Here is a 20,006-nt window from a genome sequence, read left to right on the forward strand (position 1 = left end):
AACACAGTCCCTTGAGACTTGGCAACATCCCTGTAAATCTTTACACTCTTCCTAGTTTGAATAATGCCTTTCCTTGACAGGGTGACCAACTGCAGCCTCATCTACGTACAACTATAACATAACATCCCAACTCCTATTCTCAGTGCCCTGACTGATGAAGGCCAGCCAGCCTGTTGCCTTCTTCACCACCTTGCCTATGGATGTGTTAACGATAATGGGATTTCAGTAATCTGTTGCAATTACCTGTTTCTTGTTGAGGCACCTCTATAATTCCTACCATTGTACTTTCCGCAGGTTTCTTTGGTGAGAGAACTTTAATTACCTTTCTGGTTGAACATTTGAACCTTACTGTATGACTGATTTAATGCGGCAGAGCCAGAAGGGGTGAAACTACCATCAGCCAGAGTTTAACAGATGTTCCCCATAACCTTCTCTGGGCAGTGAGAGGCAGGTGGGCCCCTCCAAAATCTAGCAGGCCCAATGTCAAGCAAACTTTGTAAGTATCCACTGATCCTTAGAGGAAAGAGACCAAACAAGGGTTGTGATTGTCTCATAAAAAGATTTATTACTTTTTTTTTGCCTAAATGCACAAGGCAAGGTACAGTACTGTATAAAAAAAGAACTCCTTAATATACACTTTACATGAGATACACCAGTAAGAGCTTCCATTTCACTTATCAAGAAACCAATCCAACGCAGCAACAAAAATAATATGTTGTAAACGTCTACACTTCAAGTACCGTGAGGCTCCGTCAGACTGACGCACAGCTACATTCACGGGGGGTGGGAAGGGAATGGGCTCTGGAAACTATACATCTCTTCGGGACAAGTGAGAGAGTACGAACAGCCAGCCTTCCCGTCTGCGGTGACTGAGTGACCTGTGCAGGATGGGGACAGAGCAAGTACAGAGGCAAGAGACACCAGTAGGAGCAGGTGCTGCCTCTCTGCTAGGACCCAGACCCCAGGCGAGAAACAGCCGAGGTGGAGAATGTTCTGGTATCTGAAGGAACTGACTGATTGGCAGAATGAGCGATGGAGTCACAACATTATCGATGGACCTGGTCCACAATAGGCTGGGCGATCAGTCTGCTCATTAAAGCCATCGGGTCACCAACAGGGCAGGCTTGGTAATTGCCAACAGACTCAGTTCCTATGCACACTGGGCAGAGAGCAAATGGCCCAATACACATTTAAAAGGCATACAGTGAGGCTCAGCTGTCAGCCGCTGGCCATTTTTGGGGTCCCAGTCTGTGTTGCTTTGTGGCAGGGAACGCTGAAGGGCTTTCAGTAAAATTTCTTTAAAGCTCAGATCATTCAGAGAGTCTGAATCCAGCTGCCTGTCAGGGATCTCTTTTCTATTGAAAATGTTACTAAACGCTGAATGGGAGACTTGTGCCGTTGTGTGGTGGACCAGAGGGGCCCAACGGTCTGCCCTGTGAACCCTAGGCCGGTTGGAAAGTGAAACATGTGCTCCATCCAAGCGACCCAACTCTCAGAGTGCATGAAGGTGCCGGGTAATTGGCGGTCTTGTACCTATCACACCCTCTGCATTCATCCTGTAATACAAAGCTCCATGTCTGAGGGGTACCACACACCCAGCCCATGTCTACCCGCCCCTAGTGTTTGAGCAACAGTCCACTGCCCTGGGAAAGCAACAGCACCAAACAGCCAAGGTCCACTACAGGGGTGAGGCAGAGTTAAGGTGGAGAGGTCACTGATCTGGGGTGGGTGGGGGTACAGGTTTAAGGTAGAGAGGTCACTGATTGGGAGGAGAGATTTAAGGTGGAGAGATCACTGATCTGAAGGACAGGATAGATTTAAGGTGAAGAGATCATGAATTAGAAGACCTATTTAGGAGAGGTCCCCGATTGGGGGGGGGGGGGAGAGAATGGGGGAGGAGACATGGATTTAAGGTGAAGTTACAAATCAAGAGGTTAATAGAGATGGGTTTAAGGCAAAGAGGCCACTGTTTAGAGAGGGAGCAGATGTAAGTGGAGAGGTCACTGATTAAAGTTGGGGACAAACTTAAGATGGAGAAGTCACTGATTGAGGGGGTAAATAGATTTAAAGTGCAGACATCAATGATCAGGAGGGACCAACTGAAGTGGCACTCTCAGTTTCTCCCACTGTTTATTAGTTAACAAGTCAGTGGAGAGATTTAACCATAGTGCAGGGCTTGACTGCTGATTTGTTCAGCTGTGAGAGAGAGCACAGTGATTGCCCAAAGGGGTGGGATATGGAACCAAGTTCTGGTGCTATGATTTCCAGAAATAACCCAGGAAGTAAGTCAATAGATACAACAGGCTGTTCTCCTCGGAATGATAGGGAATTTAACTGAGGGAGGGAGAGAGGTAGGGAGAAGGGGAGGGGAGAGGACGGAGTGGGGAAGGGGGAGTGAGGGGCAAAGGGGGAGGGGGAAGCAGGTGCATGCATACACACACACACACACACACACACACACACACACACACACGAGTGTTTTGTACAAGAGGTGTGACAAGGTCACAATCAGGCACTCTTGAATGATCAGGTCTTTAATCCCACTATAGCACTGAAACTAGTCATTCCAAGGGGACCCCAGGTACACTGTTGGATTCACCAGTACCTAACAGCAGTGTTCAAGAAAATTAAGTATCACATCATTAGGATTTTGGAAACAAATTCACCCACAAACAAAAAAAAACTCTAGAAACTAGAATCTCAGACATCTTTCATTTAAAAAAAACTAAACATTTTACAGTAGTTTCTCTGTACAGTATTTACAGCAAACAGCACCTAGCAATAGTAAAGAGGTTCAGTAGGAGGAGAGGGGGAACATGTACTGTTGGAGAAAAGGGGGAGGGGTCTTGAGAGAGAGCTGGGCGGGTGCTTCAAAGAGTCAGTAAATAAAGGTGGTAGGAAAGCCAAGGCTGAGGAGAGGGTCATAGTGAGTGGAACCACCGAGAGAGAACCCATTCAATAATGGGTAAAAAAAAGTTTTTTTCAAAACACAAACGCAGTTTGTTAACCTTTGTGGAACATTTAACTCTCTGTTACCAAGTGATGACACAAACTGAGTTGTCATGTCCTTTTTATATGCTGTGTAACACAGCCCAGGCAACTTTGAATATTCCCCAACTCATTTCCACAGCCATGCCTGAACTGGGCTGGGCACATCTGAGGCCAATCTCAGAGACAACACTCTGGGAAAACCTTAAATGCTGGGCAGCATTTCAACAGAGCCTACCTCCACTGCAAACTTTTTGTTAGGAATCTATGGCCGAAGGTCAGTCCCCTCCAAATGGCCCGTGAAGCTGTGAAGTGCAAACTGCAGCAGGTGTGTAGGCAACACTGACGCAAGGCTGCTGCTTGGACAGGTGCACATGGTGGTTCAAAGCTCAAAGATTCAAATTCATCATTAGAGTCGCACCTGTCTATCAGTGTTGCTCTTGGAATAGTGCAGAAGGAAAACTGATTTACCCTGGTTGTTTCACAGTAACTGTACGCTGGAGAATTTGGAAAGAAGCCCATTCAGGCACGAATGTCCAGCATCCCCAAACTGGGTAAAAGACAACTGAAGTGGAGAAAATCCTGCAGTTATAATGAGCTGACCTCAGGTGTTCCTCCCTTTCCCTGAGAACACAGGTCAATTCACTTTCCAAAAAGATGACACTTGGTGACAGAATTCATCAATATGTTACAGAGAAGAACAGTCTGGGTTGGACCACTTTACTAACAGGGCTGCTGGCCATCCACAAAGGTTAGAATCGATTCATATTCTCACCAGAGAGGGGAGGACGTCATGAGTCCGCCAGTTCAATCAGATCCAATATCTGTCAGGATTTATAACTGTCAAGGGACAGTACACAAAGGGAGTGAGATAAAGGCTAAAACCTTATCACCAGCTTCAAACTTTCCACTTCCAGAATCAACGGGGTGTTGCCAGCTTTGCAGAGTGGACAAGTTTGGTAGGAAATGGGAATGGGAAGCAAAGTAGTTTACAGGTATGTTTCACTGGCCATTCACCTCTAGGTTGTGAATCCAACTCAGCCCAAATCGATGACCAGAAATCTCCCACCTGGTCTTTAGGGAATCTGGCTCAAGTTGGAGCTGTTGATTTTAATCCTAAGTGCAGAAGAACAGTCTTGACGTCATTTTCTGGTCCTGTGCTCGACTTATAAAATATCCTATTTACATTTCTCAAGGACACGGGACACTGATTCTGCCTCTCTGTGTTCAGTAAGCATGTCCTTCATATGCAATATGTTTACAAGGGAGTGAATGGTTCCTGACAACTAGGATACATCTATCACTGACTGAGGCAAGATCTGGGTGCTATTGCACTAACTTAATAAAAAGTTTCCAAAGGAAGAAAGTATACCTTAAGTGCCTTCAGGAGCCAGGCTTTTAGATCCTCAGTGCTAGGAACACCCATGGTGCCTGGAGTCTGAGACAGAGTGATCTGTGTTCAGAGTGTGTGTGTGTGCACAGGAAGTGGGTGCACGGGGGAGGGTGTAGAGAGAGGAAGGGGTATAATTGGATCCATTTTTTCTCCTTTCAGCACTGTGCACAGTCTGGATCCAACAATTCCCCAGCCCCACCCCCGTGAATGATGAATAGATCATTCGCAGTTGGGTAGAGGTACATCCTCCTCACCTTTATGGCGAATGAACATTTCGAGTAGAACTGGCTGGTGTATTGTGTTCACTGGCCATTCACCTCAGGGATTTGGATGCACTTGGCCCACAATGATGATCCAAAACTTCCCTTCAGCTGAATGAGGGTCTGGCTCAAGTTTGGAGCTGCAGCTGACCATAATCCTAGACAAGCTGGAAAGGAAAAAGTGTGTGGAATGCTGCTGCGAACAATGGATCCTTCTGATCGAGTAGGAACCACTCTGCTCCATTGGACCTAGTGCTAACACCAGGTACCTGAAGGAAGGTATACTCCCCAGCACTATCACCCTTCATTCTGAGAAGCCAGCTTTGTCTGCACTCTCTATATATTTAAGTCAGCTTCTGGGCAGACAGTAGCATTATGCAATAGGTCCAAAGTCTGCTCAGGAAGTGTTAAACCTATTGCGATGTCGAACTAACATGAAAAGTCTATGCCCCCACTTGGAGTGAGCCAGCAGCTAATGTGAGTTATAGCATAAACTTTTATTTGACACACTGGTGGCTCCCAGACAGAACGTGTACTAGGGGGTGAGAAGGCAGATTAAAAGCACCAATGTTGCCCAATGACTCCCTCCATTCACTTAAAAACAACTTGCTCACTTGGTTCAGGGTATCAACAATGACAGTCACATAAGTTAGCCACGTCCATTTCAGGCTGGGCCACTGGACAGCATGCAAGAGGGAATTATCAAGTAGGGACCAGTTTTACAGTGCCCTTCCATCCTTATAATGCGGTGAACTTAACAATAGTAATGTACAGTCAATATTGGAAACTTCTTTCATTTAGGGGTGGGACATATTCTACAAGATATTTACACTGAGAAAGGCAGGCTGTTTCTGCTCATTGCCTCCGAGACACATACATAATAGGCATCAGGTCTCCAATACAAACATCCGAGTCTGCAGGAGAAACATTACAATAGTCTGCCTGACTTCATGGCAGGAACCAGGAACACCATTGAACTGATGTCTAAAAAAAATGCTGAGCATCCTCACGTGATCCAGTCACATGACTTTGAACAAAGAGATCGATCGCACCCTCTCATACCCTGTAACAGAAAATGGACCGTGTAAGAAGCCAGCAACTCTGTGGGTTCCAGTTTGAAGAAATATCCCCTTGCAGTGCATCCATCTACAATGGGTGGCAATGCTGCCTCACAGTGCCAGTGACACAGGTTTGATCATGACCTCCGGTGGAGTTTGCACATTCTTCCTGCAATTGCACGGACTTACTCCAAAGGTCAGAATCAGAGTAATACAGTATGGTTACAGGCCCTTCAGCCCAATTTGTCCATGCTAAACATGGTGTCTACCTGAGCTAGTCCCACTGGCCCACATTTGGCCCTCATTTTCTCTAAATCTATCTCCTATCCATGTAGTTCTTATATTCATATAATAGTTTAGTATGCTTTTAGTGGTTATACAAAGTATAATTCTGGAAAGTTCTAGAAGCATCTTTGTTCTGCATTACTTGAACAATTGCTTTCTCATTGCTTAACTTGGTACTACAATATTTAAATAATAAGATTCTACTTGGTTAATTATTATCTGTAAATCTAAATATTTTTTTCTTTATCTCTGTGGTATAAAATAGCTAAACACAAAGCAGCACCATCTTAATCTTCTGAACATCCAGGTTTTGTCTTCAAGCTTTCTGCTACTGTTTCCTTTGTTCCATAGCGCTTGATAAAACGACGTGCAACAAATTTTCTGCCTCTTTCCTTACTTCTGAGAAACAACGTGCTCACTTGGTTCAGGGTATCAACAGTGACAGTGACTTCTGAAAGTACCTTAGATTAAACTATCGGAATCCAAAACCTACCTCAATCACTTCCTCCAGCAGCTCGTTCCATATATACACATACCTCTACATGAATAAAAGAGTCCCTTTTAAAACCATCCCCTCTCAAACTTACCTCCTCTAATTTTACTGGACCACAATGATATTGCTTCCTATATAGTTTTGGGTGTATCATGGATTTTGAGCTGCTGTTCATGAAAATCACCACAAAATTTCCCTATCATGTACTATTTTAAAAAATAACCTGTATTTGTTATTTCAGTTCATAATTCATCAATTAAAATGTTGCCCAAAATGTAAGCTGAGAGGTTTTCTATCTTGTCTAGGTATGCCTGGGCAGGCTTAGGTAGGGCAGATGCTGCATGGCAGGATGGGTTTTAGAAAGGCTATAAATTTCCATGAAAGATTTTGATATTTGAGACAGACGTTTCTCAGAATAACTGATCCCAAGATTAAGGCATTTTTGTTGGTCTACAAATCAAACAGATTATCAATGACAAGCAATTCGAAGAACTTATAGTGGGACCAGAGAAACTCAGAGAATACATTCAAAGATATTGAAAATTTTCTTGGCACCTACGGAACACCAGAACACATGCAGCTGGTTGACAACATGCTTCATGGTGCAATATGTCACAAATGATTCATTTTCTGCATTCCCATTTAGACTTCTTCCCTGTAAATCTTGACGCTATCAGTGATGAGCATGGTGAAAGGTTTCACCAGGACATTACAGTCATGGAGAAATGGTATCAGGGCAACTGGAATCCATCAATGCTGGCTGATTATTGTTGGACACTTAAGTGGGAAGCCTCAGACACTGAGTAGAAACAAAAATAATCAACAAAACATTTTAGCTTAGTTGAGCTATTTAAAGTGTCAGTACCATTATGTAATTAAATTCATTATATTCATTAAAAGTTAATTTTGTGTTTCTCCAAACACCAATGTGAATAGTAGTAGTCTGAAATTATATGTATTCAGCTTCAAGTGGTCTATCATAAACAAAAAACTTTCAAGAAGTTTGTTGTACAGTGTTTTTAGATCCCTTTCTCTGGGAAAAATCTATCCACCTTATCCACTTTATTCCACCTATCTACCTTAACCATGCTCTTCATGATTTTAGACATCTATATAAAATTACCTCTCAATTTCCTACCCTCTAAGGAATAAAGTCCTAGCCTGCCCAATCTCTCTTTACAACTTGGCCCCTTGAGTCCCGGCAATACCCTTGTAAATCTTCTCTGCACCCTTTCCAGTTTAAAGTATGTCTTTCCTATCACATTACATCAAGTGTGGCCTCAACAACAACTTGTAAAATTGCAACATAACATCCCAACTCCAACACTCGGTGTCCTCACTGATGAAGTTCAAAGTGCTTCTTCATCACTCTATTTATTGTGGTGCCACTTTTGGTGACATCACAGTGCGGGCTCTCTTCCCACAACTCAAAGACAAGCAGGTTAATAGATAATGGACTGTTCTAAATTGCCCCCCAGTGTGGGTTCTTCTTAGAATATGGAAAATTGGTGGGAGAGTGGTTCTGCAAGCAGGCAAGGACTTGATAGACTGAAGAGCTTCCTCCTGCATTGTAAGGAACAAGGACAATGTACAATAGTCCTGGAGAAACTAGGACAGGCAATCACAAAGTTGAGCTGTAAGTGACTCCATGGTGCTGTTCAATCAGAATGCTCTCAGTGATGTCATGGTCAACACTAGCACTTCGACCCTCTGTAATACAAAGGGACCATCAGGCCATTCTTGTTCTTTCAGGGATTTTGATCTGTGCACTACATTCATTGCAACATCAACCACACAGCAGAAATAGTCCCTCATTCATCCCTCAGCACTTTACAGTTTGTGACTACACAAATTCACATCCCTTTCCTTTACTATAATGCTGTCAAGGGTAGGTGTTACTACACCAACCACTCTCTCCACATCCTCACACTTCATGTGAAATGACATCTCCTTTTGTGAGAAAGTTTAAAATAAAACAGACACATAGGAATTTAAATTGTTTCTCATTTTCCAGCTCTCTGTTACTCCTGGTGGTGAAGTAAATTCAAAAAGACTTCACGATAAAGCGATTGTAGAGCTGTTATAGCTTAGGAGGAAGGCATTTAGCCTATTGCATCCTCACTGACCCTTTGTATGACAGGAGTCATTCCCATTTCTCTGCTCAACCCATTATAGCTCCATTAGCTCTCCTCCCTCAGGTAATAATGCAACTTCCTTTTGGAAAAAAAAAACTAACCAACTGCCCTCACCGGCCAACTAGAATGGGAATATTTTTCTCTTCTCCATTCTGAGCCTTTGGCTCTTCATTTTTGGTCTGTGTGGCTGGTACCATAAAGGGAGCAGCTTCCCTTTACCTGTCCTATATAAACACATCTTGTCAGCCAGAAAAACACTCAAGAAAAGGACAAGGTTCTCTTCCATATTGAAGAGAAAGGGGATGCTTGTGTGCCCTGTGGCAGCCTATGAGCTTTGGTCAGTTCCACTTTTGTTCTTCTTCCATTTGGTTTCTCATTCTGCCTGGTTGGTCTACCTAGCAGGGATGAAGCTCTTTGAAGGCACTCTCTCAGATAAGTGTTGGCCCCAGAGTGATTTCATTCTTGGACTTCCCACTTTAATTGTATAGTCCACCTTCTTCAGAATTATTTTGATGGTTTCGATATCACTTTCCTCTCAACCCTCTGGGTCTTTGGCCTTGAATGAATGTAGAAAGGAGAACTTGTTGGGGAGGCACAATAACCATGGGCTCAGCAGTGACAGTAATTCTTATTTGAATGTGAGGATCCAAATGCATAACTAAGGATCCTGTTCCAAAATCTTTCAATGATTTTGATACGAAGTATCCTAGCTGTAGAGAAAGGTTCTTTTGCCCACAGCACTTTACATATAAGATGTGGCCTTAAACTCTCTCCCCATGGATGCTGCTTCTCTTGCTAACTGTATCCACTGCACACGGTGAGGGTGAACCACAGATGACACAATGCTGAAAACACATTGGATCTCAGCTGGGACAATATTGGCTACTGGGGGTGGGGGGGAAACCCACCCAGGATATAAATTGTTCTATGTTTTCTAGTGTTTGAGTATCAACCATGACATGTAGATTCAGATTCTGTATGACACATGGTGAGATGAACGATGTCAGGGACTGGGTGATACATGGTGAAGTGAGGTGAGGGGTGCCAGGGAGTTGGTGACACACAGTGAGGGGTGCCAGGGACCGGCTGACATAGAACCTCTCGGCACTGAAGGCAATAGCCAGCCGGTGGCATAGTGGCATCAGCACTGGATTTCAAGGTAAATGGTCCCCAGTTCGAAACTGACCGGCTCCTTGCATACTTTCCATCTGTCCTGGGCGAGCAACTTGGCCTCGTAAAAAAAAAACCGGCCAAACGCTATGGAAACAGTGGTGTGCCACAAGGCAGGAAGAGGAACAACAACAACTGAAGCCAGAGGCCAGTGAACGTTTGATACATTCCTATGTTCCAAAATGGATGTCAGCTCACTTAAAGTGAATGAATGATGTCCATTTACTTTTGGCAGGAACTCACGGACCTGCCTGACTGATAACTTTTGTGCTCAATACAGGAGATGGTGTCTGACGTGGAATGGGGAGAAGTGGAAAAGCAAGGTTGTGGTGATACCTTACTCGCCTCCTTGTGCCGTGGAATGATGTGATTAGTCAGAAGCTGTGTAACGTGGACAAACTTCTGGTGGATGAAAGTAAGCTTTGTGGTAATGGACATAGGTCATAAGTGATCAGTGGAAGCCCCAAACATCACCCAAGTATATGCCTGGCAGGGGTAATTTCCCTCACTGGCTTGAACCCACAGTGACGGAGATAGGATTTCTTCAGAAAGGGGATGGTTTGTGTTCAGAAGAACTCAGACAAGGGATTTCCCAGCAGCGGGGGAGAGAGAAGCCATAGTGGCTCCCACTGACTTCCCTATTCAAAACACTAACAGTCCAGTATTTCTCCATCAGCAGGAATTTCTTTTGGTTCCAGATTATAACTGAGGCAATGGAGCCTGTTGGTCAGAGTCTCTTCCTGGGTCAAGGATCTCTGCCAGAACTCCAGAGCACAGCTTTGTCATTTATTTAAGCTTTCTGATGGAACAGCAAATCCAACCCATGAAGAGTCTCAGCCCGAAAGGTTACCTGTTCATTTCCCTCCCTCGATGCTGCCTGACCTGCCGCAGATATGGTAGGTTAAGTTAGGAGCGTGTAGTGGGGGAATGTGTGGATCGAGTATTTTTGTTGGGTGTTGTGGGATAGTTCAAGCTGTCCATTACAGTGGCAGACTATCCAGGAGTTATTAGAAGTGTTCTTTCATTGGGCTTTGACTGACCTATCCCTGAAGAGTCTTGCACCATCCTGGGTTACCAGGGGCTCGTCTATAAGACATGGACAATACATGGCCTTGAAACACTGAAGAGTATCTGCATTCATTAATTGTTCACGAGCTGTTGGATTCCCCTCATCTTTTGACTCCTCCGACGTTAGTGATTTTTCAAATCTCCTTTTACGTTTGTGCCCCTACTTGGTGAGCTTGGTATATTTATGATTGTCTTCTTGATCACAGCAACTTTCCTTTTGTTTTTAAATTGCTTTACATTTCTGTCTGTTCAACCTTGACATTTGGGAATGAAGACGAATGGTGGTTCTCAGGGCCTGGCCCTGGTCCTGAGTGTTACATCTTTGATATCAATCAGCTGGAGAGAATGTTTTCTTTGGCTGCACATTGTTGGTTCTTTGCATTTCCAGGGAACCTGCAGCACAGGGTGTTATACAGGCTGAGCATTCCTTATCTGAAGTTCAAAATCCAAAAACCTGTGAAATCAGAAATTTTTTTGAGCACTGACATGACATCACAAATGGAAAATTCCACAAGGTTCCACTGAAGGTTCCCAGGTGATAAGCAGGTCTTGGCGCACCACAGACAATTCTGAGGAGTGACCTCAAATATGTAACGAACAGCAGTTAATGAAAAATAGAAAAATGTTTCCAAAAAAATGTAAAAAGGTCTCGATTTTGCATTGAAAGAGCGGATTGGGCAGTGTCAGTGAACATATGCTGCTTAATAAGTAAAGATCTATCATGAAAAACTGAAAATAGGTGATTGTGAATATTTAGCAGGCTGGTTGCAGAAATTTAAGAAAAGACAACATTAATTTTTTAAAAGATTGTGATGATAAAGCATCTGCTGATCAGGAAGCAGAGAAATTCATTGATGAGTTTGACAAAAACGTTGCTGATGAAAATCGAATACACTGTACAACTGCCTCAGTACACATGATGAACAAATTTAAGACAAAGACTTTACTGGTAGCACATAAAATCAGAATCAGGAATGATGTCAGTGCCAAACAGCCACCTGGGTTAGGACTTGGGCATCTCATTATATAGATACAGATATTCCAAAATTTGAAATCCAAAACACTTCAGGCAATTCAAGCATTTCAGATAAGGGGTGCTCAACCCATATTATCTCTGGGGTCCTTTGATTTTTTTGCTTTGCATAGGTGCCATCCAGAAGAGCTTGATGGACCGTCAGAAGCAATAACTAGTGCAGCAATCACCAGCTCAGATCTCTGGTGAGGTAAAGGTCTTTCAGATGTGTAGATGAGTGTTAAAATGTTGGGAGGTTGACAGTCAGTGTGGACTCAATGGGCCTAATGGCCTGTTTCTGGGCTGCATCTCTCCGTGACTATCCCAGGTCCTCAGGATGGTGCTGGTGGTTTGAAACAGTCTGTACACAACTTGTCTGTGGCTTTGTCACATTGCCAACAGCGCTGATCCAGAGCTCTGTGTCCTTGCTGATTCTTGCATTGTAGCATCCAAGAAGAATGAGGTTTGTTTTCTTCAGGGACAGGAATGAAAACTTCATTGAGACTGGCACACAGCCATTCTTTTTGTTTCGCACTGAATCAAGAGTTGCACTAAATGTACCGTTACCATTGCGGGCCGTTGCTTGGATGGCTTGAATGTAAGAGTCAGAAACGTTTATTGACTCAATTGAGAATCCCAACTTCTTGCTGCGGAGAGTGTCCTTGATGGCAAAACTAACGCTGTGAGCATGCTCCTCATGTGAAGATTTTCTTCCCCAGTTGGTATATCCTTTGCCCAGCTGTCACAAGCATACCTCGCATCACTGAAAGCAGCAGTATCCATGTTGTGCCTGCAAGTTCTTATACACTGATTGGTGTTTCTCCCTCAGGTCACCAAAATCCAATCTGCTTAGATTTTTAACAAGAGTTCAATGTTCCAGCTTGTGAAGGTGATGTTTTGCTTCAGGCTGTTGTTTGGGTGTGACATGGCTGTACCAGACAGGTAACCAGCCAAGGATGAGTGGGACACTTTCCCTCATCACTTCCCCAGAGTGGAGGACATCCTCAGAAGGATTCCCATATACACACCTGCAGCAACCATACTCCTTGCCTGTCGCTTGCCACAGGAATCGCTCTCTTCTATGATTCCCTTGTTCATTAGTCCCTCCCTGCACATATCCCTACAAGTGATAGAAATGCCACACCTGTCCATTCACCTTCTACCAGGGCCCCAAACACTCCTTCCAAGTGAGGCAACACTTCTCCTGCAAATCTGTTCAGGTTGTCTATTGTATCCAGTGCTCCCAATGTGACCTCCTCTACACTGGTGAGACCTAATGTAAATTGGGGGAATGCTTTGTTGAGCATTTCACTCCACCCGCCTAAAGCAGAATTTCCCCTTGCCCAACCATTTTAGTTCCAACATGTCGGTCCATAGCCTCCTCTTTTGCCATGATGAGGCCACTCTCAGGGTGGAGGAGCAACACTTCATATTTCATCAAGGTAGCCTCCAACCTGAAGGGATGAACATCAATTTCTCCTTCCAGTATTTTTTGTCCCTCTCCCTTCTCTCCTCTTCTATTCCCCACTTGGGCCTCTTAACTCTTCTCCTCACCTATCACTTCACCTCCTCCTTCCCTTTCTCCTACGATCCACTCTCCTCTCCTTTCAGACTCGCTCTTCTCCAGACCTTTACCTTTCTCACCCACCTGACTTCACCTATCACTTTCTAGCTGGTCCTCCTTTCCTTCTCCCCACCTTTTTATTCTGACGTTTTCCCCCTTCCTTTTCAGTCCTGAAGAAAGCTCCTTGCCTGAAATGTCAGCTGTTTATTCACTCCATAGATGCTGTCTAAACTACTGAGTTCCTCCAGCATTTGTGTGTGTTGCTCTGGATTTCCAGCATCTGCAGGATCTTGTGCTTATACTATCTCACTTCCTACAGCAAGCTGACCATTTTATGAAGGCCATGCATGTGAACTTGTGTCTGGATACTGCCAAAGATCACCCAATCATTTGTCTGTTGTTGCGGGGGACAGCTTGGAAAGAGGCTGATGGCAAAACCACTGCACATTAGTAACCCTATGAGCCTTAGTGAAAGATTAATCCGGCTCTGAGAGCTGGGGTACACCATGGTTACCGGAGAGTCACCCTGTCTTGAAGCCCTCTTCTGCTGTTGCAGTCACTGAGAAGTGGGTTCTCCTCATCCGGGAGTTACTAAGAGTTGGAATGCTATCTTGTCTGGTGCCTTCTCTTTGGCCTTACTGTACGAGTAATCCTGCCAGGAGTATAGGTCTCTAGATGACATTGCACTTTGGTTCATTGGCACAACATATAAATAAGGCTGCAATCCATAAAAGCATTAATATGACATCTCTATCAAATATTCTCCAACCTTTGCTCCAGTATAAATAGCTTCTTTGGTTTAATGCAGCTGGAAACCATTCTTTTGCAATCTGTTAGACCTACACTTTTTTAGCATGGTGACCAAAACTAGACACACTTCTCAGTTGTGAACCAACTAGGACCTTTTAAAAATACATGTCCAACATAGCTGCCTGGTTCTGTATTTTACACCTTAGGTTAAGTTGCCTGAGCCCACTTACTCCTACTCTTTGCAGATTTTGCTACTTTCAGGTTCATGCTGATATAGTTAGCTTCCTCACTCTATAGAACTGTGCCACTCAGTAAATACTGCCTCACCTCCTCCTCTCTGCTAAAATGCATCACTTCACATCTATTAAAATCCATCTGTTGGTTACTTGCCCTTCTGAAAATCTATTTCTGCCTTCTTAAACCTTTTACTATCTTGCTGTTCAGAATCTGGTATCATTTGCAAATCTGGAAATATTAATTTATAATGTCATTAAGGTATATTAGAAAGCAGTGATTCCAGCACTGCCCCAAAGAAAACTCACCGACTGTCATCCATCTGTCTGGGGAAGAAACTGTTTACTATAACTGTGTGTTCTGTCCGTCACCCAATGTAACAATGAATGGCACGCTAGGATTGAGGGGCCGAGTGGCCGACTCAGATTCACACAACACAGAAAAAGGTCCATCTGCTCCTTTGCTATTTACAACCTTCTTTCTTTCTTACTGTGATTACCTTAATTCCATGGATCTTCCATGGATTTTGTTATTCAGCCTTTTGTGTGGGGCTTTGTCAAACATCATCTAAAAGTCCATATAAACAACATCCTTACCTCAAACCTCCAATAAAATTCAAGGACAACTTTCTTTCACTGGCCTGCTTTTATTAACTCAACTTTCTCCACATACTCATCTCCACATTTCTTGACAGGAAAAGGAAGGTTTTGGATATTGTGTAGGCAGAAGGGATTAGTTTAGTTGGGCATTTGATCACTAATTTGAAGTAGTTTTGCATAACATCATGGGCTGAGGGATCTGTTCCTCTGATGTAATGTTCTATGTTCAATACAAACCATGTTGGACTATAGTTACTGAGCACGTCCTTACAGTTCTTCTTAATCATGAGTGTCACAGTTCTGGCACCTTCCTTTCATTAAGGGAGAATTGAAGGGTCACAACAAGTCCTCTGGGCAAGCTCCAGCAGCATTCCCATCAGTCTAAATTGGGCCACGTTTGTTTTAAGTGTAGCTTTCTAATGCTTCACTGCACCACCTCCATTTCTTGAGACTTTGGCAGCATCCTCTCTCTTGGTAAAAAAAAACAAGTAACCATTATACTCTAGACCAGCTTTTGGCCCCACCTCCCCTCTTACCATCAGCTTATTATTTACATCCCTCAAAAGTACTGAATGACTCCTTTCTCTTCTCATATTCTAATATTTGCTTCTGAGAATACAAAACCAGGGAGCTACGTTGGACATACATGTTTACCTTTCTTATATTTGCTTTTACCTCTCAGTTCATTGTATTCAGCCCCTGCCTCACTTGAATTATTCCTCCAAAATGCTTCATATTTTTCTTTGTAGTTCGTCATAGTCTCCATCTTCTCATCCTCAGTCACATACAGAAATCTGGCTTTGTCTTGCCCCTTGATCCCTCTCACTCAGCCTGTACCCACAACTCCTCAATTACTGGTACAATTTGACCTGCCAGTCTTCGCCTGGTTCCATTTTATTCAGACCTAATTTGCTCTCATTCCATCCTTCATGCTGAAGTTCTATTCCAGGCTGCTCCTTAGCTTTCCCCATCTTACAGTTATGATATAATTTTTACCATTGCCCCAAAGCTCTCCCCTTGACACTTGGCCTTACCGATGCCCAGAACCAGACACAGCAATGCTTCTTCATTGGCTTTAATACACTTATGCAGAAAATTGCTTGTTCGCTAAAATCCCTCCCTTTCTTTACCTTAATACTAAACTATCTTAATATAATCCCATTAAACATTGGGGTAACTGGAGTTCCCCAATTTCACCACTTTCCAGTTCTTGTACATCTCAGAGAAACAAATCTGAACTGAAATTAACATCTCCTTATCCTGCTTGGCGGTCTTTAGAATACACCAAGTGGCAAGAGAGTTCCCTAAATTCCAACTAACCACTGTCTCCTCATGGACATCAACTCCGTCCAGAATCACAAAAGCTACCTTAAGTTAACAGTGCCACCTTTTCTCTCATATTTCCTTCCTGCCATTTGTAAGTGCTTTAAGACACATAGTCATACAGCAGTGAAACAGGCCATTCGGCCCATCAAATCCATACTGATCATCAACCACCAATTTATACTAAACCATTCATTAATCCCATTTATTCTTCCCACATTCCCATCAACTTCTCCCAGATTTTCCACTCACCTACACACAAAGGACAATTTCACATGTTCAATTAATCTACTAACCTGCACATCGTTGAGATCTAGAAGGAAACTGAAGCACCTGGAGGAAACGCATATGGTCACAAGGAGAACATGCAAACTCCACACAGAAAGCACTGGAGGTCAGTACCAAACCCGGGTCTCTGGCACTGTGGGGCAGTGGCTTTATTAACTGTGCCACTGTTGCACTCAAGTTCCAATGACCCAACCCTTTTTAATAAGGTATGTTTCAAATAACCACCATGTCATAGTTCCACTCAGCTATCATTTTTTTCAGTAGCCAACCTTATTCACCAACCATGTGTTTTCCAACATGCATTCAGTAAACATACAATATTTCCCTTACCATTCTCACCTTCTGGTTGGTGGGAATAGTGTGGACACTGAGGCTTGTGCTGCAGCCTGTTGGCTTGCAACAATGGCTGGGGAGGAGAGGCCTGCAAAGTGAAAAGTCACAGGATTAGAACAATGTATGGCTGACATGAGCATTTCCTCCCTGTACCCAAGCACTCCAGTAACTAACCATCCAACTACCATCCAGCAGCTAGTAAGAGGAAAAATCTAAGTCCAACAAAACAAAGAATTTAGGTCAGTGTATTTCTCTCCGAAAACCTTTTGATCTGTTGAACAGGATTTCACAAGGACCAGTGTCAGAAAGGATCTAGTGCCGGAGTAGCAAATGTTTTTGAGAGTGTGTGCCCAAATTGGCGATAATCTAAAAATTCTTTTGTGTCCCATGGTAACATTGAGCAGAGATTATCAAATAAGTGAAGGCACCATGTATTTACCGCTCTTATCTCTGGATAAGAACCAGAATCAGTTTATCACTTACATATATTGTGAAATTTGTTTTTTCTTTGTGGCAGCAAGGCATAAAAAAATTACTATAAGTTACCTCACAAATGACAGAAGAAAAAAAACATAAGCAGAGCAAAGACAATACCAACTGGCCCAACCATTTACTATCCAAGTACTGATGTGTACACCAGGTCTGCGAGGATTTCAAAACGCATCATCCAACGTCAATGTGTTCTTGCAACCACCTAGCTGGCACCAAACTGGCGTGAGACATTTCCTATGAAAACATCTCTGCTCTCAGGTTGTAAAAATCATCTGCTGCTTCATTTAGCAGTAAAGATAATCATTATGTATCTTTTTATTATCAGTGTGGTTTAAAGAATTGAGGATTGGTACTGCATGCCGTGTCCCACAGGTTGCCACCTCCGAATTCTAGGCTCACAACTCACCCAGTGACAATATCTCAGTACACTGCTTTAAGAACACAGAACACTAAATGCACCATCAATTCACTTCTATCCTGAAACGAACATTACCCAAGCCACACATTCTGCCCAGGTGTCCAGGCACTGAAATGTGTACACTGGGTACTGGTTCTACCTTTATTTTGTTATGGATTATAATACTGCATTTACTTAGGTTTGTCTTCTCTGTGGAAATGACTGGGATAATAAGTTTTTGCAAATGCATAACTACTGACTTACTTCAATAAAATTTTAAAGCAGTTCACATTTGTTTTGAATTGTACAAAAATCACAAAATTATTCCAAAGTGTTGCATTAACAGCAAACTATGACAAGGGGGCATAATTTTAAGGTGATTGGAGGAAAGTATGTGGGGGGGGGGGGATGTCGGAGCTAAGTTCTTTACATAGAGAGTAGTGAGTGTGTGGAACACCTCACCAGGGGAGGTGGCAGAGGCAAATACATTAGGGGCATTTAGGAAACTCTTAGATAGGAACATGGATGATGGAAAAATGGAAGGTTATGTAGGAGGGAAGGGTAGATTGATCTTAAGAGTAGGTGAAAAGGTCAGCACAACATTGTGGGCTGAAGGGCCTATACTACACTGTAATGTTCTATGCTCTCTGACAATATATACAATATAATTGTGCCATAAGAAGGCTTTCTTTCCCCACACCATCCTTACTTCAGGAACTTCACCTCGAGGTACTGCATATCAGAGGACTCTATTCTGGCGGATATGAAGTGGGAGATGTAGCCAAGTTGCTCACTCCATTGACTTTTGGCTGTGTGTACAACACCTCACTGAGCACGAGTCTGAGAATCACTAAAACCATTGATTTCACATCAAAGGCCATCACGTCTCCTTCTTGGTCCTACCTGTTGCATATGGGAGGTCATATTGCCCAGGAAGCAATGGGTATCCCATTCCAAGATGGTGATGTGAGGCAATCTGTCGCTGGGATGGGGAAGAACGGGGCCGTTCTTTATCGATGTCTCGTTCTCCTCGTTCCCTTTCATGAGGTGGCTTCTCGCTTGTCTATATTTGAAAAAGGAATGGTACTCTTTAATATCACACACAAAGAGAGTGACATGTAGCGCAGTGGTTAGTACAACACTTCACAGTACAGATGACCTGCATTCATTTCCCGCCACTGCCTTTAAGGAATTCGTACATTCTCCCTGTGACTGCATGTGTTTCCTCTGGGTGCTCTGGTTTCCTCCCAAAGTACAAAAGACATATCAGTTGGTAGGTTAATTGATCATTGTAAATTGTCCTGTGATTAGGCAGGAATTAAACTGAGGGACTGCTTGCTGGGCTGGAAGGGGCTACTCTGCACAGTATCTCAATACATGAATAAAATTAGCCAAGATTCAGTGCTCACAACTCAGACCGAACAGCCGAGAGTTAAGCTCCACTCTGAACAATCCAGTGCAGTATTGAGGGAGTGCTGCACCTTCAGAGGAGTTGCATTTGAATGAAGGTTGAACCACCTCTCAAAATAGGTACAAAAGATCTTTTGAAGCCATGTGAAGTGGAGCAGGGGGTTTGCTTTGTATCCTGCTGAATAAACAGGCTGACTCATCAATCATCTGAGCTGTTGCTTTTCAATTCCTGCTGTTTACAAACAGGCCGCCGTGCTTGCCAAGTTGCAAACAGAGAACACGCTTCACAATTAATTAGTTGGGAAAGCCACTGTGTTGACCCAAGGATGTTTGAAGGCACTGAAATCATGTATTCCTTCATTGCATGGTAAGTGTGCTTTTACCGACTACCCACAGACTGCACACCAGGCAAGGTTACACAACTGCTCTCAAAGAACAGAAATCAGTGCACCTCTCAACTGACCAGCACTGGTGCTCTTCTAATTTGTATTTACAGGAATATTTTTCAGATGATTTTCATTTACTAGAACCCTCCCAGTACGATCAGCTAATAACAAACTTTAACCTCAGCTCCAGGAGAGCAAGCAATACATTGCTTCCTTTTACTGGGCAGCTGTGTGAACCATTCTAATAGTGGACCACCCAAAAGCAAAATACTGCAGATGCTGTGATCCTGAAATAAAACAAATACTGGTAATAATCATTGGGTCTGACAGCAATTGGAGAAGGGGAAATGGATTTACTGTTTAATGAT

At 43.3% G+C, this 20,006-nt stretch overlaps 1 protein-coding gene across 3 annotated transcripts in view; it reads right to left on the reverse strand.

Annotated features, from left to right (window-relative positions):
- Positions 1-539: 539 nt before the first annotated feature.
- The window catches only part of LOC140714129 (zinc finger protein 609-like), a 231,035-nt gene continuing 211,568 nt past the window's right edge, over positions 540-20,006 (reverse strand). For 2 of the 3 annotated variants that reach the window (XM_073024928.1, XM_073024926.1), the window contains 3 exons: positions 18,746-18,905; positions 16,960-17,041; positions 540-5,704 (listed from right to left, as the gene is read on the reverse strand). In XM_073024928.1, coding sequence (XP_072881029.1) covers positions 5,698-5,704; positions 16,960-17,041; positions 18,746-18,905 — 249 coding nt within the window. In that variant the 3' untranslated portion in view covers positions 540-5,697. Of the gene's footprint in view, positions 5,705-16,950; positions 17,042-18,745; positions 18,906-20,006 lie in introns of all 3 variants that reach the window. The other variant, XM_073024927.1, reaches the window with a different exon arrangement.

The sequence above is a fragment of the Hemitrygon akajei genome, chromosome 21 (assembly GCF_048418815.1).
Source record: "Hemitrygon akajei chromosome 21, sHemAka1.3, whole genome shotgun sequence".
Taxonomy (NCBI): domain Eukaryota; kingdom Metazoa; phylum Chordata; class Chondrichthyes; order Myliobatiformes; family Dasyatidae; genus Hemitrygon; species Hemitrygon akajei.